The sequence below is a fragment of the Panicum virgatum genome, chromosome 9N, assembly GCF_016808335.1.
Source record: "Panicum virgatum strain AP13 chromosome 9N, P.virgatum_v5, whole genome shotgun sequence".
In the NCBI taxonomy this organism is placed as follows: Eukaryota; Viridiplantae; Streptophyta; class Magnoliopsida; order Poales; family Poaceae; genus Panicum; species Panicum virgatum.
In genome coordinates, this window is record NC_053153.1 from 12,690,088 (window position 1) to 12,717,034 (window position 26,947).

At 40.3% G+C, this 26,947-nt stretch overlaps 2 protein-coding genes and 2 non-coding genes across 9 annotated transcripts; 3 read left to right on the plus strand and 1 right to left on the minus strand.

The window, feature by feature from the left end:
- Nucleotides 1–2,822: 2,822 nt before the first annotated feature.
- Nucleotides 2,823–26,467, minus strand: LOC120688244 (calcineurin-binding protein 1-like). Of its 6 annotated transcripts, none has more exons than XM_039970479.1 (26): nt 26,260–26,467; nt 24,183–24,333; nt 23,265–23,379; nt 22,980–23,106; nt 22,176–22,237; nt 14,380–14,595; nt 14,211–14,285; nt 12,305–12,424; nt 12,194–12,234; nt 11,362–11,573; nt 9,320–11,262; nt 8,318–8,542; nt 8,080–8,227; nt 7,881–7,982; nt 7,509–7,708; nt 7,163–7,398; nt 6,857–7,067; nt 6,615–6,770; nt 6,350–6,507; nt 6,074–6,266; nt 5,083–5,474; nt 4,670–4,850; nt 4,365–4,594; nt 3,645–4,290; nt 3,474–3,555; nt 2,823–3,375 (listed from the first exon to the last, which is right to left on the minus strand). In XM_039970479.1, exons 6-26 carry the CDS (start codon nt 14,380–14,382, stop codon nt 3,149–3,151), a joined length of 5,781 nt encoding a protein of 1,926 aa, XP_039826413.1. In that variant the 5' UTR covers nt 14,383–14,595; nt 22,176–22,237; nt 22,980–23,106; nt 23,265–23,379; nt 24,183–24,333; nt 26,260–26,467; the 3' UTR covers nt 2,823–3,148. The 6 variants fall into 6 exon arrangements, with proteins under 6 accessions (XP_039826413.1, XP_039826411.1, XP_039826412.1 ...); XM_039970477.1 differs by lacking the exon at nt 26,260–26,467 and adding an exon at nt 25,387–25,589; XM_039970478.1 differs by lacking the exon at nt 26,260–26,467 and having other exon boundaries at nt 24,183–24,579.
- On the plus strand, nt 17,915–20,896 carry LOC120688245 (uncharacterized protein C6C3.02c-like). Its single transcript, XM_039970483.1, has 5 exons — nt 17,915–18,138; nt 19,581–19,640; nt 19,990–20,070; nt 20,158–20,327; nt 20,550–20,896. Exons 1-5 carry the CDS (start codon nt 18,120–18,122, stop codon nt 20,637–20,639), a joined length of 420 nt encoding a protein of 139 aa, XP_039826417.1. The 5' UTR covers nt 17,915–18,119; the 3' UTR covers nt 20,640–20,896.
- LOC120693685 lies at nt 18,685–18,803 on the plus strand. Its single transcript, XR_005683141.1, has one exon. It is a non-coding gene; the product is annotated as a small nucleolar RNA U19 (small nucleolar RNA).
- Nucleotides 19,220–19,354, plus strand: LOC120693699. Its single transcript, XR_005683154.1, has one exon. It is a non-coding gene; the product is annotated as a small nucleolar RNA snoR138 (small nucleolar RNA).
- Nucleotides 26,468–26,947: the final 480 nt, after the last annotated feature.

Sequence of the window (26,947 nt, forward strand, 5' to 3'; positions counted from 1 at the left end):
CCTGGCAGTTGGGCTTTGCTGGTGGGAGGCAAAATGGCCAAGTTGGGCCAAAAGGGCACGGTCTGCGTAACTGCACCACAAATCGAAAATATATTTTTTTTAAAAAAACGAAAATATAAAATAAAAAAATAAAAAAACCGCTAGAGGGCCGGTTTGGAACGGAGCCCTCAGAAAAAAAAACAGGGAACCCCGAAATCTAGTTGTCTTAGAGTGACAGATAAGCCCGTATCGTGGAACTAGAACATTTATTTGAGAGTCTTTAACCTCTGTACCCTTATGAAAATTATTTTTGACCTCCATGCCCCTAAAAAGATCTCACACCTGGATACCCTGCCACCAATCTTTTTTTACCCACATACCCTTCCATCCATGTACCGTCACAAGATAACAGATGTACCGTCACAAGATAACGGTGAAGGAGTCCTGACAGCTGGGACTCAGCAACGGAAATGACCATATTGCCCCTGTGAGTTCAATGCCTCTTCACCCTTCCTCCCAGAATCGAGCCGCCCCGAGACTAATCTCCTCCTTCTCGCCCCTCTCTCCAAAGGTGGCAGCCAATGGCGGACCCAATGGGTGGGCCACATATGCCATGACAACTAAATATTCTAACTCACCTGATACTAATCAGGAGCTTGATTATTGATTTGTTGAGATAAATATGGAGTTGCTTTCTTGTATGTGGTCATCGATCCTTCCAACTCATTTAATTCTTTTGATGCACAAAAGGTATGTAGACTAGCTGAGTTCTACCTAACAACATTAAAATATGTAATTTGATGAAATTTGAATTGCAACTTGACAATTATATTGATGATGTGAGGAAAAATTATAGTTTCAAAAGCCTTGTGAATCTTGTTGATCTCTCAGTAAAGTTTGTTCAAACAAATAGACACACATTGTATTGTATGGTTTACACGCTTCTCAAATTAGTATTGCTTTTACAAGTGGCGACGACAAGTGTTGAAAGGGTATTTTCTACAATGGTTTCAGTCAAAACTGAGAAAAGAAATAAGTTGGGTGATGTTCTTTTGGATGATTGTCTTGTCATATTCATTGAGCGGGATATTTTTCTTTGAGTGGATGAAAATGATATAGCCGAAACTTTCATGAAGTCGCTTCTTTTATTCATTCGAACTAGTATGTTTGAACTATTTATATTATAATTAATGAAAATCTGTATTTGACTATTGAAATATAAGATTTAATGTACTTTTTATTCTTGCAAGTTGTAAACGAATTTTTTGGAGAAATTTAAATTTTATTACCGAATTATATATGAATTATACCGAATTACAAGTGGAAAAAATATTGCGGCATATCCTCCGTGGAATCCTAGGTACGCCACTGGCAGCCGCCGCCGACGGCCGGCGCTGACCGGATCAGCGTGGTGCGCCGCCGCGCAGTGCCGCGCGGGACCGGCCCAGGCGCTGCCGCGCAGTGCGCCGCGTGCTCGCGCCGACAGGGCTGCCGATTGGGGCGCGGTCGGCGGCGTGCGTACCGCGGGCCGCGCGGTGGGGACGCACTCGCCGCCGGCTGCTCGCGTGGCAGCCGCGGGGCGCGCCCTCGCCCAGGGCGCCAGGCCAGCCGCTGTGCAGCCGTCAGATCGATCGATCGCTGCTGGTGCTGGCCTGCTGCTGAAGCACCGGTCCATCTGTTCCCTTTGTCCTGTTGCAATCATCTCACCGCGTTCCTGATTCTATAAAGCCACTGTTCCGATCTACCATTGCCATCGCCACTCTTACCTTCACTCGCTCACTCACAATGTGGTGCCATGGCGAGAGATGTGTGATCTTTGCTGTGGCCGCCGCGGCCCTCTTGGCGCCGGCTGCCGCCGCCGCCGGACGAGACGACCGACAGACGTACATCGTCCACATGCCCCACTCGGCCATGCCGAATGACGTACGTACTCTTCTTCTGTGTTCATCTCAAGGGCAACATTGAGTACAATCTTTCACATGTCCCACTCGGCCACGTACTCTTCTTGTACTCTTCTGTGTTCAGCTCAAGGGCAACATTGTCTTTTTACAACTCCGTTAGGCACTGTTACATCTCATTCCGTCCAAAAGGGTACGTGAGTAAAAAAAGATTGGCGGCAGAATATACAGGTACAACTGATATTTTTAGAGGTATGGAGGTCAAGAGTAACTTTCATAAGGGTATAGAGGTTAAAGAAGATAGGTCAGATTGTAAGTAGGCAATCAAACAAAGCTTCTTTGATCGACTGTAACTGTTCGGTACTACAATGCGGGCGATATGATAATATAGTTCTAATCCAGTCACTTCCATGTGCTGATTATCCTAGATCACGGGGGTTAAAATGTGAATGGAAAAGAGGCGATGGCTGTTTCGATGACTAATGTCAGGCTGCAACGTGACACGTTATGATTTACACGAGTTATAGGATAGCATAACATGATATAGCCTGGTTAGACATGAAAAGGTCGCAATGTCGCATAGCCAATTGTAGCTCAAGCATATTTTGGCTTTAACTAGTTGCTGTACTAGCCAGTAGGGATGAGTATAATTTCCACTGGCATAGAGAGAATTTCAGTGTGCGCTAAACTGCTAATCCACCAAAGTTGGTCTGTTTGGACTTTGGAAGAGCTAAAGTTGAGTGCTAAACTTTAACACCTATTAGCACTCATACCTTTGCTACAGATTGTGAGTCTTAGCTAAACACCTTTGCTATAGATTATGAATCTTAGCTAAACTTTAGCTCACTGTATTAGCACTCCCATTTGGATACACTACACTCCTATTTGGATACACTATTGCTGAAGTTTAGCATTTTCACTTATTGGATTCAAACAGGGCAGACGGACAAGCTGAAACTTGCTAAAATTATTCATTTGTTCGGCCCCAAATGTGGATAAGTACTCTATGATTAGTCAATCGACACAAATTTGAGCACCAAATCAACGATCAGCATTTGGCATTTGTCACCCTCTTAGATTTCGCTCAACTTTCGCCGCTGCTTTTGATTTTAATTCTACAACTACGCTCAGGAAAACTAAATTACACACAGGCACAGATATACTACCTACATATGTTAAACATGGCAGCGACTGCACAATGGGCAAAGCCCAGACACTAAAACTATCAGGAGGGATCACACGCTGACAAAGAATCAGAAGCTCTGCCTTTGTTATTTCCTCTCCATACTGTCCGGTGCATTTTCCATTGCTCTCGATGAACCACTGCGGTTGAGCTGAGATGCCGCACTGGCGGCTTTCTGGGCATCTATGGCACTTTGTGAAGCACTAGCACCACCTGCTTCATGGTATGCAGGAGGAGCACAGGCAGCAGCCTGAGTAGAAGGATTTGCATCATGTGCTGCTTCAGTGAATTCAACTTGGGAACTCTTTTCTTTAGCTACAAAAAAAAAAAAAAGAGGATCGTATCAGAGTAAATCCAAAGGGTGGTAGCTATGTTAAGCCCGTCCAGATGATGTCAAAGCATGTGTCGAAGACCTTGAGAAGAAACAGTACTCTGTGGGATTGGCTGCACAACTTGTGAAGCTGTCGCTGCAGAGCTTCCTCTTTTACTTCTGGACTGCAACCAGCAAAAAAGGAAATGTGACTATGGGATATAGAAAATGTTACACTAAGAGAACTCCCCATCACGAGAAACACAAATCATACCTTCATCTCATCACAGTACTTTACAACAGAGGATATATTGGAGTAACGTCCATGAACCAAGGTATATACCCACAGGAGGAGCTTCCTTGGAATGCTTAGGTCGAGCGTCTCGATTACAGGAGGGGCTTGCGGTAGCCCTTCAATAGGGACGTGTGATGGAGTTACTGTATACAGATTAATGCCTGAGGGAAATGTTCCACAGGAGCTCTCCCGATAAAAGTTGTAGGTGCTCTTCATTAACGTAACAGCAGTCTCCAAGTTATCTTCAGAAGTTTGCTTGATGGGAATGTTTTTAATTCTGTTCAGTGTCTCAAACCAATTCATGTCAAGGCCTTTGAACTGAGCAGGCCCATCAGGGGATGAGATAAGAAGCTCATCAGGCTGCAAATCAACATAAAGAAGGAGGCCGTTGGATAATGGAGCAGGCTGGTTTGTTGAATCCATGGACTCGGGCAGTGGAGTGATTGAAGCCAGTTTGATGAGAATACACCGGCACCATGCAAGAGAAGCATGCTTGCATATCTTAGCAAAATTGCTGTTTGACAATTTTGGTGTCTTGAAGCGCTTTCTTATTTTCTCGTTTAGTCCTTCGAGAACATCCAATCGGACATCACTCTCGAGTAAATGGATGTACTGGTGGATATAACTGCCACAAAAAAGTGCTATTTGAAAACTATCAAGCCTAAGAACAATTTATGACACCATGAATGAGTAATTTACCTGTAAAGATTGCTTTCTGATAATTCTGGACTGTTCACCTCTGGTATAGTGCTTATATCAGCCCACAAGTTTGCATGGTCCATGAACACACTGAAAATTTTCTCAAGTAATTGTTCAATAGAAGCATCACCAGAAGCTCGGCGAACATCAGGATTATTAATTGCTGTTGTTAGAACTTGAAGGTACTTCCCAAGACCAAGGGGAACAATATCACCCAAACATAATGCAAACTACAAAAGAGAATATTTTTAAGTTTCCAGAGGAAATGTAGAGCTTGGCATAGTTATTTTGTAGTTAGGAAGTACCCGCTTATCTGTCCGCAGATATGTATATGCTTTCTCAAGAGTCCACAGGTCTCTATTCTTCTCCAACAGGTTTAAATAGAATATCGTATACTTCCTTATGCATGTAATGAATTTTCGTGAACTTTCTGATAAACTGACCTCCAGATTCTTTCTGGATCCACCAACATTTGGATTTTTCCTCCTGGAAAAACAATGGAACAAATGTCCATGTTAGTTATTAATCTTGTACTGCCTCTGCGCCGAAGTGAATAGCTTCCCAAAATACATAAACATTTAGAAATTTGACCATCAATGATTATAGTATGTCAAATAATTACGTTTTGTTCTATGAGAATGACATTAATAGATTTAATATGAATTGTACTTCTATATCGATACATAATATTGCATCAGAGAAAGAAATTAAACTTTACCTTCCTTTTCTAACAGTGCCATCAATCTCCCACATGTTCACTGTAAATGAAGACCGAGAAGATTTGAAACAGAATGAGAGCTCTTCCTTAGCCCGTTCCAGGTCCCCTGCTTCACCTCTTCTAGACAATCCTTGAGCAAGCTTGTATCTCGCCTTGTGGAAATGCTTGAGCTCCCCTTCCACACAAGTACCAAGGGCAAGTAGACAATCATCATAAAGGATGTGCCATACTTTATCAAGTAAATCAGGCTCAACAAACTTATTTTCCGCTTTAGTATCTAAAGCAGATTTTTCATTCAGATCAGAAGATGAATTTGAAACATTAGTCATGGACCCCAACATGCTCAAGACATTTTCCTTTGTTGAATGGTTGTATGTGTAGTCAGCAACAACCTATACAACAAACAATCAACTAAGTTATCATAAAATTTTCTACTAAAGAACTGTCACAACAGATGCCCCAATCAGGAACAAGACAGAAATAGTACTGTGCTATCGACAACATGCTATCATTATAAATAAAATGCACTTTCTTTTTCTAATTCTCAAATTGTAGCTTTTGCTATAAAGGCAGAAGACAAGTTCGAATCTTAATTTGAGCTAATATAGTGCCAAGTTCTCGATAAGTCAAGCCAGGTCCCTGGGCGGTAGGCAATGGCAACCATCTAATTTCTATGGGATCACAGGTGCTTCAAAAGTGGTCCTCTATAGAGAAAATCAATCACAAGAATCAGATTAATTTTTTAGATTGGCATGGATAACTTAGTCCATTTCATTATCGGTCCTCACTGCTTTTGTAGTGAAACAATTCATGTGGTCATGTCATCACTCACCAGTCAGTCAGTATACGGAAGTATAGCTTATGCAAGAGTATAATTTTTTTCGAAGAAAGCCAAGAGTGGACTTAAAACCACTCCATGATGTTTGCTGCATATCAATTTTTCAAGGGAAAATAACTCTTAAAAAACTGGTCAGTTACATCTTAGACAAACCTGTATAGCTTCAAGATTCTGTTTGCCTTCAGTGTAAAGTAATTTCAAGCGTGATGCATGAATCCTGTAAACAGGGTCGACTGCAGTTGGATTCAACATCATGGCTTTGTTGTAGTACAAAAATGACTTCGAAAAGGAATGCCCCAGTTTCTCACACAGTTTTCCGAGGTAAAATGCATGAAGCCACTGCTCCCTGCAAGTAAATAAGTATTATATCATCCCATGTGTGAGAAACAACAGATAGAACATGAAAATAGATTAGGAATGTTCTATTACTTGATTTCAAAAGCCTTCTCGAAATGCTTCATAGAATTTTGACAAAATGTCTTCCATGTTGAGTCCTTGACTGGCAATGTAGCCCTTTGATCATAAAAGGGTACCACATTTTGAAGGCTATCATAGTAGACAAGAGCCAACAATTCATGCGCCTCACTCTAGATGAAAATAAGATTGCATGTCATCCGAAAAATTTCATCAAGAACAGTTGAAGGTAACGGATTGATACAAAAGGCATCATAATTCATAACAGATTAGAACTCACTTGCTCAGGAGCAGTTTTGGCAAGTAGTGAACTCATCAATAAGCAGCGTCGACTATGTCGGCGACCCATTTCAACCCTTCTGATTAAATCTGTATTTGTTCGCCAATCCAAGATGCTTATATGTTTACTACCATCATTGAGCAACAGGTCAACTTCCTGTCATACTAGCACTTGTTATGCAACAGAATAGATTAATATAAGGGAGCAGATCCAACCAGTTGGTAGATCTAAAAAGATTTCACCTCATCATAAAGATTGGAAAGCTTCTGCCAGCTTTCAAACCGCAGCGGATTGTACAACAAATCATACTTGAAAATATTGGCACTCTGTTCAACAAATTCTTCCCCTTCCTTTTTCAAAACGAAACCTGTATGCTTGTCGGTGGCACTTATATCTTCAGCTTGTGCTATGTAGAAATACAGGTTACCATAAACATCTGAGTAAGGCTCCGAACTGCATCAAACAGTTGAACATGTAGTTACGATAAATCCACCAATATCTCTTTCAAATCATAGAGAAGAGACTGTAGGTGTAGTGCAGAAGCCAACCTAGCAGTGGAGAGTTTTTTGAATGCTTCGTAGCCTCTTTCACCTGGGAACAGTACATTCAGGATAGCTTCCCTAGATCCATTACTTTCGCAAATTTCAGAGAGTACTTTTTCACATGAGTCAGGTCCATCCAAGAAATTATCAATAGGGTTGTTAACCAATAAGTCATAAGGTGGCTGCGGAAAGTGTTTACGTATAGCCCGCAGCACTCTCCGTAATTTAACCAAGCCAGTTTTCTAAAACAAGAATAAGAATGGGCAAAGCATTAGAAACTATATTTGATGCTGATAGTTCATAGCTAACTGAAAGTAGGAAACACGAAGGTTGTTATTAAAAATTAACTCACAGAAAGTGCTTTTGCATACGGCAGAACATATTGAAACACATCAGCACATTGTTCTTTTGTTTGATAATCACCACGGCTTGTATTTTTATGCACTGCGAGATCATCTTCACTGCAAGAATCCGGATTTATCTTCAGACCATATAAACAGAAAAAAGCCTGGTCCAAGGCACTATCAAGACATGACTGTATCTCATCCAATTCTGCATGAACAGGACATTTATCAGGGTAACTGCAGCACCAAGAATTTACAAAATGATAATTTATGATGATACACCAAGCCAGTATCATCTCAAGTTATGCATTTTCTTCACCAAAAGATAAATACAAAATAGCTACAAAATTACTAAAACGGTATATTCCATCCAGTCTTACCTGATTCTTCCTGCTTGCTGTCATTAACCGATGATTCATCGACCATACTGTCTTGTGCTTTGACATCTTTTGTAACTGCATCTTCTTCCATCCCATTTGAATCTACACAATACGACAGAGAAAACCAACAGATGTCAGTTATTAGTTAGTAGGAAAAATGAAACATGTCTACAATAATAGGGTCGGTAAAAAAACTTACTAAGTTGTGATTTTAGTTTCACGTCTAGTGCCATGAGATGTTTGATTGCAAACTTGAGGAATGTCCCCTCCTCCCATTCACCATCCTTTCCGGAACAGCAGAGCCCATACTCAGCAACCAAATCATGGACTGCGACAATTAAGTCAACCTGCATTGGTGAATGAATAGCTGAACATTGAATAGGAAGGGCAAAACTACAGAGCTCAATAACTTTGGCTAATATGAAAGTGGTACATACCTGAGTTTTGATGGATATCGTAGGATCAAGGTGCTGGAGCTTGCAAAATGCAATAGCTGCATCTATGAGACAGGAACTTTCCAATTGGTCAACCTGATAGGAGGTTCCAGAGCATGAGAGTTTTCTTGATAGGATTATCTTCACAGCAGCACACATGATTGTCAGGAGCAATGATTGAATATCACCGACAATAGACACTAGTGAGCTCCAGCCATCTTGCCCATCCTGGAAACATGAAGATTTTAACTATGACTCAGGTGGCAGTGTTAGAGGAATTAATACACTAATAGGTTTCCCTGACTTGTGAGCAAGCATAAAAGGTTCATCAAAATGCATTAAAGAAAATTGATGATGTAGAAATGTATGAAATTTCAGATGATGCCTTAAACTAGAACATGGCAATATCTTGGAGCAATTCTCACAGTATGAGCAGCGCATGGAGAACAGATATTACTTTAAAACTTAAAAGGGATTACTTGCTACTGTTTATGTTGGCTCAATCTTTTTTCTGTATGGTTAATAAACAGTGCATTTTCACTAATCACATGGAACAAGAAAGTGTTCAAAGCTTTGTGCTCCTTGCCCGACCAACCAATCTACTCCCTCCAGATAGAAACATACAACAGTTTCCTTTTGTTTTCTTTGCAAGGTCTCCAAGATACAGGAGTATTTACCATAATATGTTTGCAAACACTAAGGATTATACACTAAGAATGGTTTCTACAATAAATAAAACTCTTTTTTTTTAACTAAGGCCAATCTAGATGCAAAATATTATATGTGCCAAAGTTTTAAGTTTTGTAACATCCATGGGAAACAGTAGCAAACTGCAAAAAGGAAAGCTTCAATTTCACTCTATAGCCATATATATAAATTTTGCGTGGGCACAGGCACACTAATAACACAAATGTAAAAACTCATTACATATTGTGCCAATAATTAGGAGATCTGATTTAAAAGGGCGAAGAAGGAAATCTGAGGAAAAGGGGCCATCCAACTTACAGACTTATCACATTGATCGATAAAGTCTTTTGCTTTACCGGCATTTCGAGATACATCTCTGACTGCTTCCACAACATTTTCGAGGCGGTTCCGGTTCATTGCTTCCACAAAGTCCATGTTACTTGAACATTTTCCCTTTGGGGGTGTAACAGATCCAACCATGCCAGCTGCCACAGTAAGAACTTGAATTTTTCTTCGATGGGAATCAAGATATACCTGGATGTTCATTGGTTTTGCTTTTTCGCATGCAGATATTAAGACATCCAAGGCAGACAACTCAAGTGAAATGACATTCTCACTCTCTCTTTGTGGACCATATGCATTTCCAACATAGACATCTTTGGTGGAAAGCAAAAGTGGAGGTAGCAATTTCATGAACTCTGTATGAGTTATTTTGTTGATATTCTCATCATTATTCCAAAGTAAAGATTCAAGCCTGATCAAGTTAATTTCACGAAGAATCCTATCTGCTGTCAGCGATTTTACAAGCTTGGTGTGAGGTAGAAGAATAACATCTCCACAGCTTTTGTCTTTGTTGCCGTTTCTTAGGATGGACAGGGCAATATTGAACTCTTTGTAAGCTTTCTCTTTGCAGTCTGATGAAAGGGACAAGCAACCGCTCAGCCAGAAGAAGCGAACCCAGAACGCACAATTCATGTTTGAAGAAGAATCACATTCAGATTTCTTATCACTAAGCATGTCAGAGGAAACAGGTTTGTCGGAATTTTCATTACTTTTCTCAGTTATATCACTAGAAGATACATCTGCCCAACTTCTTTGCATTTCCAAATCCAAGTCAGTGGATTTTATTTCTCTGACAGATGTGTTGAATGGCAGTTCCAGAGCTACTGACTCAATGATCTTACAAAGATGGTAAGATGAATCAGACAGCTCTGAGGATGTTGATGGACTTCCAGAACACAAAGCTTGATCATAGTACAGTTCAGCTAGAAATAAACTACACAGTTCAGATCTGTCTTCAGCCCAGCCTCTAGTAAGTTTATCCAGTTCAATGAGCTTAACAAAATAATCTTGGAAAGGAACTTTGAGATGAGCCATCTCTTCAAGGAGCATATAACCAATGTGATGAGGGCCAAAATTTTTTGATATCTTGCATAGAAATCTCTTTATGTCGTTTGCCTCTTCATCGGATGTATAGGTGAGAGTATCAGTATTGGAAGCGTCAGCATTTCCAGAAAAATCAGACTTTTCTGCGGCACTTGGCCCCTTGAGTATAAATGGATCGAGAAACTGGGTCACAGCATGCGTTATATCTTTACCATCAGATCCATTTTCATCTTTTCCAGATTTGCGACTTCGCAGCCTCTCAAGACGTGTGCTCCGCCTTTCATGAGGATGCTCTCTATCTGAATTAACATCTTTCTCTTTAACTGTAGTTTTGCAATCATTAGATGGCACAGTCTCACCATCATGATGTGAATCATTTCCATTTTCACCAGCAGATTCCACAATTTTGATTGTCTCTGTAGATACGACAACATCAATCATGTTGTAAGCAAGCCCTTTGACACTATCCTCACTGCCTGAACACCTATCAGCAGTATTTGTGCTCTTGTCTTCATCGGCCTTCTCACTGTTTGCACTTAAGAAGCATAGGATACCATCCAAAAGGGCCAACCATTTTGCTTCATTCAATTGCAATGTAGCACACTGTTTACTCTTCTTTGTCCTTGTTTCTTGATAGTTTTCATCATCTACGGATTTCCTTTTGTTGGAAAAGATGAGTGTCACATGTGTGGGTTCAAGTATGTCAATACCCCGAGGTGCGAAAGGTACCGGTTCAGCACATTCAATGGTCTTCTTGACATGTAAAGCACGATGATGTGATGGCCAACTCCTAAGTATTAAATTTGCTACAGAAAGGCATGCGACTTCATCACGAATTGCTATAAGCACCTCCAATAATTTCTCCATGCAGTTCCCTACAAAACATAAGTAACTATATAAGAAGCCAGTGTAGGTATCATAAGCGCGATAGATGAACTGAACATAAATTATAATGAGTAAAACAGGTATCATACAGTTGTTCGGGCTGCATAGAAGGCCCTGCTCAAATGCCCATCTTGATACACTCAGCAAACCCATTGAACAAGAAAGGGTACCCAGATGATTCCAGACAACTGAATCATTTGAATCAAGTTCTACAGCTTGTAGGTAACAATGAAGAGCATTATCATAAAATTCCAAACCTTGTTGGAGGAAAACAGATGCAAGATTTTTCAATGTTAAAAACCTGTACAAGTGAGAAAGGTGTGTCAGTATTTTAGCAGTTAAAGTTCATGTCACACATGTCAGATCAATCAGCCATTGGATTCCATATGCTGCATCCAATTCAACACCCCGCGACACCAACCAACTAGGCAATTATGCCATGTATTGTACAATAAAACTAAAACATATACGACAGGCAAGAAGTAAGCTTATTATGCTGTTATGGCATATACAGAATCATATGTACCTTGAAAATGAGGTATATTTTCGAACAAAAAGAGAAGCAAAAGATCTATCTATCATACTAAAATCACTAGAAATTCACTGAGGAAATAGGGATAAAATGAACATTCTTGTGGAATGCTGTTGCCTTCCTATGCTTTTGCAGCACAACAGTCTGTGCACTTAAGACTAGAAATTCAAATTTTGATCACTTACAGGAGAAAATCGGTCTTCCAAAGTCAATATAACAAAAGTCTCTTGGTACCATAAAATTTAGAAGAACCATAATTTTATGCAGTTAAATTGTTTCATGAATGGTCTTCTATTTTGTATTTCTCTTCGGTAATATGAGCATTTAAATCAAACAGCAACTAAACACATCTTTACCATGAGAACAATAAAATGTATGAGAAAAAGAACCTTAGCTGCAGCAAATGCTGATCACTGCCAATGTTATCAACCTGTTCAAATAAACAAATTGACGTTATGAAGAAGACCACAAAATAAATATTAAAAAAGTACTGAAATTGCCTGAATGTTTGATATTAGCGGGTCCTTCAGAACATCCTCAAGAAGTTCACGAGCTTTTGAATAATCTTTTTGTTGCAACTTGAGGAGTCCCTCGTGATACTTCTGAGAGAGTGCAAATTCCTGACAGAATTACGAAGAGGAGATATCAGTAACACAGTGATACTGAGACAAAGTACTAAGAGCTCTTCACACTGAAATTTTCACTCATGCCACGAGAAGGGAGTTATCAGAATCTGATTCAGATGCTACTGGTTATTCAGAATTTTCTTATATCAACCTACACTAATCTAGCAATTGCAAAAACAACTATTAATATATATGTGAAAATGCTTGATAAATGTGTTCGTCCAGTAGACAAAAAGGTCTACAGTGCACTTCAGGAAAACGAACCAATATATATGTGGATTCTCTTTTCATGTGATAAGTATTCCTGATTATTGATGTAAGCAAAATCTACAGAAAGGTGTGCAATATTACGGTTGTTGTGGTTTAGATGCCACTATGGCTAATCACCCCCTATTCAACAGAGTACAAGTGCACTGTTCTTTTAAGAAAAGCACCAGGAAAAGAATTCATGGACAGAGTGCACATCACATTTTCTGAATCAAAGACCATAAGTTTCATATTTCAATCCAAGAGAACACAAGAAAGAGTAACAAATGATCACCCCATTAATTAAACTATAATTCACATTTCCCACAAACAATCTCTTCTAAAATATCAATAGTCACATGAGGTTTAATGTTACAATAGTTAAGACTTAAGAACACAAGACGTAAGCAGTACATTTGTTCATAAAAGATCCAAGGTTCCGGACAAGAACTTTTTGTTCACTAAAAAGCACAATTAGCCAGATATTATCATTGACTCAAGTTAATGTGCTCTAAGAGTACAGCGAATCATAACTTGACATATCCTTCTCATCTGTGAGATAATCAAGGCTTGCACCAAACAGTCTTTCCATGCATATATCTTCTTATAATAGAGAAAAGTACCACTTGGATTAAGCGCCTAAGTCATAAGGCTCCTAAATCATTTTTGGCTAGTTAAAATTAAAGTGATAAATTAAACGACCACTTTAAGGATGCATAACAAGCCAGGGATATAAGTAATTGTGCGAGTATACAGCATCAGTGTGCGGCATCATACCCTTCATTAAACATAAAAATCTGTCCAGCTCAAAATTCTTTAGAACCACTAGTTCCCTCTTGATGCGTGGATATCTCAGATGGCAAAAAGTTAATTAAGCTCACAGCAAGATTTTAATAAAAATAAATCCCATACCAAACTGCTGTAAATTTATCTTGCAATTTTATTATAACAGAACTCAACATAAAGAATGAAAACTTAAATCTGAAAGGCCTAACAATCCCCCTGCCCACCTGCGCCTGCAGTCCAAAGCTGCAGTTGAAACATTATGTGCTTCCATTCTAGATTATGCCCAATCGAAAAAAATGAAGTCTTAGTAAAAACTACACTTCATTACCTAAAATCACCAATGCTTATCCAACATGCAGTACTGGTAAATGAGCCATGTTCTTCTTCTTGATGGTGTGACTAGGTGGATGGTTCAGCAGGCAGGGTGGCAAACAATGCACATGGAACTGCTATTCCAGCTTAGGTGTGGATTTCTAGTGTTGAAGTTTTCTGGATTTAATCAATTCGGTATTACACCAATTGACAGGACGGTTTACTCCACAGCCCATGATCTCGCGAGAGGTGGTTTCACAAAGAAATTACGAAACACTTTATTCAGCTGAAATACGACATGACCCAACACATTGCGCTCGACAAATCCGAAGCCCTAACTTATCGCACCCCACAAACTGAAGAAGCACACCACTAAAATTTTCGGGTGCTAGCAAATTCGGGGTAATAAGGGATCAGGGAGGAAGAGGAGACATACCTGAGCTTCCTTGGTGGGCGCGAGCGGTTCCCATTGGCCGCCGGAGTCGCTCTCGTTGATGGCTGCGATGGAGAACTGCGAGCTCGCCGGGGGGCAGCGAGTGAGTCGCAAAGCAATTCGAAACAGGGGGCAAGAGGTGAGCATGGAACGGGAGTGAGGTCGGGCTCACCATGGCCGGCGGCTCCGCGGACGGGGCCGCGGTAGGTTCGCCGGCGACGAGGGTTCCGGTAGCGAGTGGCGCTCGCCGCCGGGAAAATGCGTCTCCCGAATAATTACGGAATCGCCATCAATTGCTGGGGTTTTGTGTTCGGGTCGGGTCGGGTCGCGTACACGAGGATCCTGATACGTCGGCGTGGACCCGAACCCACACCACACAAAAACGGATCTAATCTTGCGAATAGTAGTAATCAAGACGAGGAGGAAGGACATGTCTATGCAAATTTGATACGGATTTGCTAGTGCCGAGACGTCCGATGGAAAAGTTCCCATCAGATGCTCCATTGCAATATCGAAAATATATAGATGAAAAATGAAAAAATATGTAAAAAAATAATTAAGTTATTTGACTCTTGGATACGAAAATTTCAGCCACAACATGAACACTATGTTTCATATAATATTCACCATGAAACGTGAGAAAATAATCGTTGCAACATTACAGATCAGCTATTGAAATATATATTGGAGTGTATGATTTTTCTTCCCCGTCCGAACGTCTCTTTCTTAGTATTTCCGAATTTGATATTATGTTAATAAAGCACCATTCTGGACACAATAAATACAATATTTTATCTATCATTTCCAGTTATGGTGCAAAACCAGCTAATTGCAATGTGCAGTGAGCAATGAAGATGTTACGTATTCCATCTTACTCGTGGGATGTTAAAATTAGTTTTTTTTTAAAAGCTAAAATTAGTGCCTCCCAACTGTCAACTTTAGACCTTAAATCATCCCTCTAACCGATGTCTGAAAAATATTGATAATTTTTTGATATGTCAAACTTCAATCCTCGAGGAAATTGATACCGTGTTTAGATGGTTTCTCCAAAAATTTTGGGAACGAAATCTTACTAATTTGAAGTACTAAATGAAGTCTATTTATAAAACTGTTTGCACAGCTGGATTGTAAATCGCGAGACGAATCTAATGATAGTAATTAATCCATGATTAATCTATATTTAGCGGATGGCTACTGTAGCATCACTGTTGTAATCATGGATTAAATAAGCTCATTAGATTCGTCTCGCGATTTACAGCCCATCTGTGAAAAAAAATTTGTAAATAGGCTTCATTTAGTACTCCATGCATGTATCCAAATATTCGATGTTATGTTTTTAAAAGTAAAAATTTTGGATCTAAGGTGGTGTTTAGATGCGTAAATTTTTGAGTGGAAAGTACTGTAGCACTTTTCGTTTGTATTTGGTAATTATTATTCGATTATGGATTAACTAGGCTCAAAAGATTCGTCTCGCAAATTACAGACAAACTGTGTAATTAGTTATTTTGTTTAGCTACATTTAGTACTTCATACATGTGTTCAAAGATTCGATGTGACGAAAAATCTTATAAAGTTTTGAAATTTTAAAGACAACTAAACAACACCTAAGCAGACCCTCAAGTAATGCCAAACTTCCAAACTATAGCGATTTGTTTTACAGCGTCCAAAGCATCCACAAGTTTCTGGCGCTGTTCGGTTGATGACGTGTTTAGATGGGTGCAAAAACCCAAATTTTTTAAACTACAGTGCCGTTTTTGGCATTCTGAAACTAAGCCCTTGTTTACATAGGTAAAAGGAAAGCTGTAAAGTACTGTAGCATTTTCGTTTGTATTTGATAATTATTGTCCAGTCATGGATCAACTAGGCTCAAAAGATTCGTTTCGCAAATTACAGACAAACTATGTAACTAATTATTTTATTTAACTACATTTAATATTTTATGCATATGTTCAAAGACTCGATGTGACGTGGAATTTTGTAAAGTTTTGGAATTTTGAAGGAAACTAAACAAGGAGTAAACGACTCAGGCCATAAAATTTTGGGCATTTGGGCCTGTCCACCGTTGCGCCTCCTTAGAGCATGGTTAATAATAGAGCCAAGTGCTTGACTATAAGCCAAGTGATAAGAAGTACTCCCTCCGTCCCAAAATAAATACAATTCTAAGACTACACACGCAAACCAATGCATAATGTGAAATTATCAAAATACATTTTGTCTTTTATGAGAAGGATCTAGATAATGTCTTGCCTTTTTTTAAGAAGTCTCCGGAAACTCTTGTCTTTTGTGCTAGTATAGTCAAAGTAGCACTTTTTGTGGGACAAATTTTAAACTCTAGATATGTAATTATTTTGGGACGGAGGGAATAAATCATACAATAGTTGTCTCATATTTGTCTCTAAAAACTTTTTTTATTATTATGTGATGTCATGTCTTACTTTCTCTTTCCTACTCTTCCTCACATGTATTTTTATTTGAGCCCATATTTGAGCCCACAAATGACTATGCTTCCGTGCCAAACTTGATGCTAAAACAAAAGCCAAACTCTTTTCTCTTTCCTTCCTTTTCTCCTCCACATCAGCAAAAATGCTGACTAGCTTGACTTTAAACCCATTGTTATACCTGCTTTTAGGCTATCTCCAACCATTCCCCCCATTCAACTCCCCCCAAACGTACTATTTACTATATTTTACTACCTCCCTCCAAAAGATTCCTCCCCCTATAACTCTTTCTCTCCAACCATTCCCCCCATATCTATTCCCTCTATATACTATCACTCATTAACTAACTATTTATTTATTATTTTTGAATTTAAAAAAAATCATACAATATTTGTACTATCATAATACGCATTATCATCATGTTACGAGGCTCAAACGAGATTAATATCATGAAGAAACGATGTGATTAGAGATATATGGGGAGTTGAAACTCACTCTATATATGGAGGGAGTTTCAACTCCCCCCATATACAGGGGGAGCTGTGGGGGGAGCCGTTGGACCGCTCGCTCCCCCCAAAGCCCCTCTACGTAGGGTGAGGGGCGCTTTACAGGACGCCGTTGGAGGAAGCCTTACCAGTCGCAGACCCCCTCCCCCATCCCAACTCACTGCCCCTTATCCACGAGTGCATGCAGCATGGAGTGGAGGGCATTTAATGAACCTACTACTCTACTAGTTGTTAGTGTAGTACTCCCTCCGTCTCTAAAAAAATCTATCTAATTATAAATATTAATTTTTATATAAAATTAATTAAAATTATTTTTTGAAAAACGATAGTTATTTAGAGACGAAGCGAGTACTTAGGGGTCCAAATTTTGGCATCTAAATACCTGTAATGTTGTAAAGTTTACATCCAAAATTTTGAGGTGCGAAGTTTACAGCCTAATTTTAAATCTAAACACCGCCTGAACTTTATTACAATTTACAAAGTATAACTTATTAAAAAATGTACAAGGAATAACATTGCCGTTCTTGATTTTTCAGCTCATAAAGACGACCTGAAAACTCCATGTTTTTCTTTTTTGAGATGTGAGAAAACTGCAAACTGTCTGGTAGAATCTGGACTATTCCAAACTTATATACTCCTGGTTGAAACGGAACTATATCCTCTCACGCTGCCGACATTCTGGCCCCACTTTAGCTTACCCCACATGTAATTCACCCCAACACGCGCCGCGTGACCCGACCTGTCAGATCTTCGTGTCTCGCAAGATAGCCTCTGGGCGTCACAAGAAAGTTGGAGCGAAACAACGGGGAAAAAAAATCATCAGTCGAGTCCCATCTCCGCCTATAAAGCCGACCCTCTCCGTGTTCAACCCTCCTGCCCGTTCGTGTCTTCCCCCTGTTCAATCGTTCCCCACCTCGCCTCGCGCCGCCTCGCTAGGGTTTCCTCCGCCGCCCGTTCCAGTCGCCACCATGCCTCGCCGCAGCTCAGGTAACCCCTCGCTCTCCTTCTAGGATTTCGATTCGGGATCCGGTTCTTGTTCGCGTGGTGGGCGTGTAGATTTGGGTGTTTGTTCTAGTCGATCCCTACGATGTTGTTATCTGCTTGCTACTGTGTGGAATGAAATGTTGTTCGTCTTGTGGCGGTAGGATTGCGCGTGTTTGACATGCTTAGATGCGGAATAGCCGGATCTCTTGGAAGGCGATGAGTGGGCTGGGTCTCCGGCCGTTTAGGTAACTGTTAGATAGGAAATAGGTCGCTGTAAATCAGCAGGCAACAGATTGCTTCTTGAATAACCGATTGCAGATATCGTTCGCATGCGGTTCAGACAGGGGTATAGAACAAATCTGAAGCCCCACGAGGGAAGGGTAGTTTCCGTTGACCCTTTCTCGATTTGGTTTCATATAGATTTACATAAATAATGTGAAACTATGAGGTGTTTTGGGTTCCACAGGAACTTATCTGCATGCAGTGGATCCAATCCATTCAACCTTTGAGAAATGCCTCTTTGAGTAGCCATTACAGTCCTGTGTACTGTTTTGGTTTAGTTAGGAGGCACATAATAATGTGCATCTGATGCTCTCTTTGGCCTTTTGAGGGGGCGCCTCATCTATCTATTCTACCTAGAAGTGCCCCCCAAGCAGCCATAGACATTCAATTATATTACCCTGCTAATAATTTTAATTGAAGTTGCTTGTAGCTAGTTTTTAGAATTCTGTACTATTTGCCTTTTGAGTAGCCATTATAGTTGTACATACTATCTTGGTTTAGTTAGGAGGCACATAGAGATGCTGTTGACAAAGTCACGTTGGCTGATTCATATTAGAGCGCAATTCTTTTATTAGAGGTGTTCATTGAGGGAGCCATACATTAGCATTTCATGCTTCTGTTTATTTCTGCTGTCCTCTGCTTATCAGATGTTCTAGACTGGATGACTTTATATGGATATAGAACAAACACTCCTAAGGATGTTTGCCTGATTTGTTTGGTTCAGATAACAATGGTTTTGTTGAGTGTATTTTAGCATTATGAAAATAGTTAAAAGACTGGGTACAATCTTTGCAACACATGATGTGCTTCTCGAATAACCAATTGCTGTGATTTGTATATTTGCATTTGGTTCAGACAGGGGCACATAACAAATGGGATCTTTTGAGGGAAGGGATCTTGTTCTTTGTTCATCCCTTCTTAATTGATTCCGACAGTAACATCTATTTCATCCATTATGTTAGTGCCACAATAATAGTTGGCTGGTGTTGGGGTGTGCTGCACATGTAGCTGTTCATGTCATCTTCTAACTGTGGTGCCTGAAATTTTTGTACTCATGTACCAAATTTCAATCTGGTTACCATTTTGCAGTGAGCTTTCAGTTAACTCATCATATGCCACTGGCTTCTAAAAATTTTGATGCTTACCCTGATCTTTAATGGCAGGAAGGTCAGCACCACGCCCTGCTCCGCGTGCTGCTCCTATGAGGAACCCACCACAGCCAGGTACTTTTGTGATTTACAACAATACAATGAATGTATTGTGACTTGACATTTGATTTTAATTTGGTGTTGTTGCATGATTTTTTGGTATCTTGATAACATCGCAGTATTATATCATGGTAGAAGTATGCTGCGACTTCAGTTGTGTTTATATTTGTAGAAGGATCTGTAAAACTATATTCTACGTAATAGAATATATTTTCCGCATCCATAACCAACAACACTTGAATTGTTTATTCCACTCCACTGGGATCGAGTTCATTTCATTTCAGTTTATGTTGAAATCAGAGTCACTGTTTCAGTTTATAAGCTTTCCTGTTCCTAATGTGACAGCTGAAAATTCTTTTTGCAGCACGCCAGGCTCCTCCTCCAGCCCCTGCTCAGAGTGGTGGTGGCTCCATCCTTGGAGGAATTGGGTCCACAATTGCTCAAGGTGGGATTCAAAGCTTGTACTTTTTTGGATGTTCATCTATAAACAGAATCCCTTGTCCTATTGATTCTAATAAATGCAATTTTATAGGTATGGCGTTTGGTACTGGCAGTGCCATGGCACACAGAGCTGTTGATGCTGTAATGGGCCCCCGTACCATTCAGCATGAGACTGTTGTCTCGGAGGCTGCTGCTGCTGCTCCCGCTTCTCCAATGATGAACGCTGATGCTTGCGGCAACCATTCTAAGGCCTTCCAAGATGTATGAAACACTAGCCCCCTTGTGTTGCCTAACTCTTATAGTTTACTGCAATCACTCTTTGCTTCTCATCTGGGGTGACTAACTCTTCGTAGATATTGACTAACCCCCTGCTATATTGTAATATAGATTGAGTTGGGGTCATGGTTAACGTTTTTCTTGAATCTGCCTGGTTGTTGTAGTTGCTTGGTGATATGTTCTCATGGTTCTTTATTGATGATGCAGTGTCTCAACCACTATGGCAGCGACATCAGCAAGTGCCAGTTCTACCTTGACATGCTGAACGAGTGCCGCCGCGGTGGCGCAACTGCATAAGCTGCTGCTTCATTGGAGTTGATTCGTGGGTTCCCTTTTCACTTTCATGATATCTTATTAATAAGACTAAGTGAAACTATGAACTACAGCCACAACTTGATGTTTTGTGTGCCGTGACCACTATCACTGGTGCATGAGGTTGTGGTTATGTTCTGTTGTCCTGGGAGTAGTACATTCTGCTATCCTATATTGTTGGTCCAGACTTGTATGGCACCGATGATTATAAATATTTGAATCAAGCAGTGATCTTGGGACTACGATTGTTTTGTGTGCAGCAGCCAGCAGGGCTGTTTTATTCGTTTCTGTGATGTTTATTTAGTACTCCCTCCGTTTCAAAATATATGTTGTTTAGATTTTTATAGTTTCATAGAATTTAGAAATACATGCATACATTGTATCTACATACATAGTGTATATATATATATATACTATCTAGATAGATGGTATAGATCTAAAAAGTTGAAACGACCTATAAATCTAAAATGCTGAAACGGCCCAGCGCTACATTTTGGAATGTTGAGAGGGTATACAACTATACATAACGTGTCCTCTAGCCAATTGATCGTGGGCGCAAACTGCTGTGTGTCTGGCCCGTGTGTTCGTGAATGACCAGCTGGGCTTGCTCGTTGTCGGTCTTGTGGAGACGGAAGGCACCAGCAACTGCGACGCATCCATGCTCTCATCCTACTTTCTGCGTAATTACCACGGCTTCTACGTAGAAAATTCCTCTTCTACTAGAAAACGCCGCAGCGTTGCCTTTGTGGCCAGTGGATGAGCCAGTGGTATTCGATAGAAACAAAAGCATAGATAGAAAAAAAAATTGATAGCCTTTGTGGTGATCAGCATGAAGAGAATATGTTATATAAAATTCAATTTAAAAGGCACGTAAACTTGTAGAATACTAACCATACATTGGATTTCTTTTTTGTAGTACTTTGTTTATTCATCATGCGATCATATAAATATTTTTGTAAGCAAATTGTAAAATCATCTTAAATTTGAAATTTTGCGCTTTAAAATTATTTTAGATTTTGAATTATTGAGCAACTTTTCTTTTCAAATGTATCTTTTGTTAAAATATAAACATTTGTGCAAAGAAATTACAAAAGAGTTTTGAATTTTAAAATTTGATATGTAACAATGTTGTAGGTTTTGAAATGTTGAAGAACTTTTACATTGTACACTTTTTGATTTTCAAGACGTTTGTGTGTTTAAGCTACAATCACAAATCGCGCGCGGACCTGTGAGAGGTGCGTCAGTTTGCAAAATGATCTAGGCATCAAGCTGTCTACTACAAGCGCAGTATAGAGTCAAACGATGTAATAATGGCAAAGTAGATTTATTGTCTGTAAAGGTAACAGGAAGAGCAGGCCAAATAAAATATAAGGCAAAGCATATTTTTTGAAAAGAATCAAACCTCTACATTAGTTTATCTGCGCTGGGCATTCTGGATGTGTGAGGAATAGAAAGAGCATAATAATACAGTCTACTAAATAGATAAGATGCTAGATTGGTTCTTCGGTGATAGTAACTTACATAGGTTATAGCAGCATTTGGGTGCTTGGCAAAACACTGGAGGCAGCTTCAATTCCTGATGGCTAAAGAAGGTGCAAAGGAATATGTATGGCAGAAGTGAGTTCTTATAGTAAGTCTTAGGAGGCTGTAGTTCTTATAATTAAATGACTTTGCCAGTTAAAGCTAATGGGTGAGCTATGTAGTTCGAAACAATTATATGCTGGTGCAAACTGGAATGTAAAATTAGAAGGCATGCTAAGGTGTCATTAACGAAGCAATGATAATTACTTCATATCAATATTATTTAGACAGAAGTGCTATAAATATTAAATTTGTATATTGTTTTTAAGAGATGCATAATCTGGATATATTTGACCAAGAAGAGCTATGTCCCAAGGAAAGGTATGTACTTTATACTTTTCCCCTGAAGAGCTAGTTTCTTATTGTATCACAAAAGTTCTAATGTATTTTTATTTAAACGGGTTGTTTCATAAAGCAGCAGTTTTAATATATCTCTAACGATTTAGCTGTGAGCAAAAACATGAACTGACATAGTAAGTAGTAAAGTAATACACAGGAGCACCGGAATAAAGTAATAAGTCATTTAGATATGTGTTCATACTTGAATCAGGGAGGTGTACCCGATTTTTTTTTCTACACTTGGATAGACCCAATATTTTTCTATATGTTCATACTGTTTTTCTATATGTTTTTTTATGTGTGTTCATACTTGGATAGACCCAATATTTTTTCAGAGGATAAAGAAATAAGTAGTAGCAGTTAATGGTCCTAGCATAGAGCATGAATGGTGTAAGCGAAACTTACCGAGGTAAAGGTGCAGGTTAGCAAGGCTGAGCCAATATAAATGTTGTTTCTGGGCATCACTGATTTCTGATGTGGAAATGAGGGTTTGGGCTTCCTTAATGGTGATAAACTTAGCATGATGCGGTGCCTGCGAAGGTAAGGTAAACAGATTTAAGATTTTAATAGTGTAGCCTCCAGTTGGGATGGAAATCACAGTTTGAGTGATGGCTATTAGGAGACATGCTTATCTGAATGAAATTATGCTAATAATCTGAAAGAATTGCACCAAGATGTTCCTTTATTCACCTCAGCAGCACCACTCCAGTATCTCTGTCAGCGCTGTCGGTTTGTGTGGGTGCAGGTTCAGTGCCGTCACTTTCAGAGCTTCAGCCCCAACCACCAGAGCATATTTGTGACCTTTCTGCTGAAGATCAAAATAGATCAGTTTTATAGATACAGTTCTAACTAATCTATCAAGTGATCTTTGCTTCGTGGTCATTATGAGAATCTTCAGTATCAATGCAAGCTGCAAGGATTGAAATTTTCAAAAATAAACTTTGTACACTTACCATGAAAACCTGCCAAGTAACGACAGCTTTATGCATATGGTATATTAACATATTTAATAAAGACAGTAACGACAGCATTATGCATATGGTATATTAACATATTTAATAAAGACAGATAACTGAGCATGTAAAATTTAATCGGACTAAGCGACTAAGCAGAGTATGAGGAATGTTTAATGGAACCGATAGGTGGAAGAAAACCTATTTTAAGTTGATTTTAATCATAGGCGTCTGGCAACACTTTCAAGTTTAAAAGGTAGCAACAAGTAAAAAATGGTAGTTGTAGGATTATTACTTGAGAAAGTATTATTTTTAGGTAATAATCTGTATGTGTTACATGTATTAGTTTCTAGTTGTTTGAAAAAGCTCTGTAGCTCAACAAGTACCAAAGTACAAAGCTAGATTTATTAAAAAAAATCGATGATTAGTCAAATACAATGCATAGATGGTGAATATTATGCATTCAATTGATCACAACAAAATTTAGGTGACTACAGTTCAAATTTAAGGTTCAATTTTTGTTTGGTAAAGGTGGATCAAATACAGACTTATCTACATAAACCTAGATATTCAACCAATATAGCCAGGGAGACACAAGGTTCAATTCAGCTTCAGCATAAGACAAATGGGCGCATAAGCACATTTTATTAGCTACCTTCTGCTGCACCAAAATTACTGACGGTCTTCCCTCCAATCAGGTTCGGTTTTGTACCAAGTGCTATGAAGCAACAGTTGAGCAAGCGATGAGCACCAGAGGAGAGGACCAGCTACTGTGGCTGGTCAATTGCAAGTGGCACGGTCTTCGCCTACATGCAACGAAAGCAGAAGCCAATCAATCAATCTTACAAGGAAGAGATCTTTTAATGATGCATTTCTACTGAATCTAATCTAGTGTTTATCTCAAGTACCTATCTGTTCTTGTAAAAGTTAGGCTAACTTATGAAAGTTATTATTGATGTTGATTCATGATCGATAATTATGTATTTTTACAAATGAAAATCTCAAAGTGGGATACTATACATAGGAAGCTCCTAATTAAATATCCTGATGTTCACTAAATCACTTTTTGAACAAAAATAGTGTAAGGAAGCATGGTATTCTAGCTTTATTGAACTAATAGGATGCAATACAGGGTGCACTTGTAAGATCTCCATGCAGCTAAAGCAGACATCAAAATGCTTGCTGATGATATTTCCATAGGTGGGGGACAACAACTACAATAGCAACTGCAAACCAAATGTCATTGAGTGCATTTGTATGTGAATAAAAGGTAAGATGACAAATTGAGCAACATATAACGATGAAAGATAGTTATAATTGGTGACTATTTCCAATTGCACAGTCTGTTCACTAAAGCCAATTCAAATGGCCATATGAGATTGATGCTTCTGAATTTGCATTTAGCTAGAATATCTTTTGGATTAACGACGAAAGTTAATTCCACATATTTTTTGTTGGAAAATGATAGCCGACATATATGCAGTCTCTTGAAAAGGTGAGCCAAACTTTGTTTTCGAACACCAACTTTTCTCAAAAATTGTAGCTTTGGAAATGGTTGTACTGTACCGTGCTTGTGTTGTTGGTTTTGCTAAACAGACCCTATCTACCTGAAGAAGCTTGGTTAGAAAGGCTAAAAAGCTAAGCACTAAAACTTGTTTGCATTTTATAAAAGCATAGCAACAGGGAAAATTACAAGACATGAATGGGCTGATCCTGATGCACTCAAGCTTCAGTTGCTTTTTTTTAACTCGAAGATACATGCTTCTAACAGAACAGACATTGCCCAGCCTGTGAGGCAAGTTGTTCAGTTTAGATACACTAACACAAGGCTAAATGTGGTTGTTTAGCATCGCAGGTACCTCTTGAAGCTTCTGTTTGTTATTGTATCTGTATCCAGGCGGAAATTCACCCCCATATTGTGCTATCGTAACCTCTGTCAAACCATTTAACAGGACATAATGCAAAGAGAATATTTAACATATACACGCAAAAAAAATCGCAACATAAGGCAACTAAAGCATAAAAAAAATTATAATGCAAAGATAGTTGTGTATATGCATTTCTCCAGGTAACGACACATCACACCAGATCCAATAAAATTGTGTTGCAATTTGTAGAACCCTAGGGAATTTATTTTGCATTTATCAAATTCTGCACATTATAATAAAATAAAGAAATTTTGGCTAGAGTAAGATATGCAAAACATATTTTCCACGGGTAGAGGATAAAGTTATGAATCTAACCAAATTAATTTCACATTATTTGGATCTATAATTATTTTCCTATGATTTTCACAAATCTTTGCATGGATTAGTACGAAAGTGGAGTTCTTATTAGACCTGGGCATGGGCTGCCCAACCCGACGGACCCGACCCAACCCGCCCGAAAATAGCCCGACCCGACCCGACCCGAAGAGTTTGATGGGCGGGCTCGGGTCAAAATTTTTGACCCGGTATGACTGACGGGCCGGGCACGGGCTAAAAATTTTGACCCGAAACCCGAAAAACCCGAAGGAACCCGACATTTTACATAGGCCCGGCCCGACCCGACCCGAACCCGACCCGACCCGACTGCCTGTCGGGTCGGGTGCGGGCTCAATTTTACGGCCCGGCCACCGGGTCGGGTCGGGCACGGGCCGCTAGAAAAAACACCGGGTTTTTTTTGGCCCGACCCGAACCCGACTCGGCCCGGAGGATGCCCAGGTCTAGTTCTTATTAGCTTGTACTGTTCACCTTCAAGAGAACTCGCAGGGCCGCGCTGCTAGCCTGCCTCACGCATCCGGTCGACCCGCCGCTTACGCCTTTGGCAGCCTGTAGCGCCGCCTGGGCACGCCGCGCCGGGGCTGGCTCGCCCGAGCCCCACGCCCACGCAGGGTTGGCCGTGGCTGCCGTGCATGCGCCCCTAGTCCGCTCCAGGGCGGACGGAGCTGCCACGCTCGTACCTGCTCGCGCCGAGGTCGCCGGGAGCTGGAGGGAAGTGGCCAGCCATGGTCGCCGTCTCCGCTGCTCGCGCCGGCAAAGGAAGGGCGAGGGAGAAGGGCCGCACCGGCTAGGGAGGGGGGGAGGGACGAGGGACGCGCCGTCCCGAGCCGGCCATGGCCACCGTCTCCGCCGCGCTGGAGGTCCGCTCCACGCCATGGCCGCCGCGCTTGAGCGCGCGCGCCGCCGCCGCGGCCTGCGCTCCTCCGCTCCCGCCGTCCCTTCTCTCTCTCCAGTGAGCTCGGGCCGGGGCAGGCGAGGCCTCGCGGCGCGTGGCCGGCGGCCGGCTCATGGGGGGCGCGGCGGTGGCCGGCGGGAGGGTGGTGGACTGTGTGTTTGATTGCAGAAAACTTTAGGGGCTTATTCGAAAAACTTTTTGGGAGAGAAGAGTGGACGGCAGGTTGTATTTCAAGAAAGCTCAAGAACTTTTGTGTAAAATGAC

Excerpts from the sequence above, each read along its gene's own strand:
- LOC120688245 (XM_039970483.1), top strand. Across the intron at positions 19,641-19,989 it reads GAGGAACCCACCACAGCCAG|CACGCCAGGCTCCTCCTCCA; the intron begins GTACTTTTGTGA and ends TTCTTTTTGCAG. Across the intron at positions 20,328-20,549 it reads ATTCTAAGGCCTTCCAAGAT|TGTCTCAACCACTATGGCAG; the intron begins GTATGAAACACT and ends TTGATGATGCAG.
- LOC120688244 (XM_039970479.1), bottom strand. Across the intron at positions 11,574-12,193 it reads CAGCATTTGCTGCAGCTAAG|GTTTTTAACATTGAAAAATC; the intron begins GTTCTTTTTCTC and ends TCACTTGTACAG. Across the intron at positions 7,068-7,162 it reads AAAAAACTCTCCACTGCTAG|TTCGGAGCCTTACTCAGATG; the intron begins GTTGGCTTCTGC and ends TGTTTGATGCAG.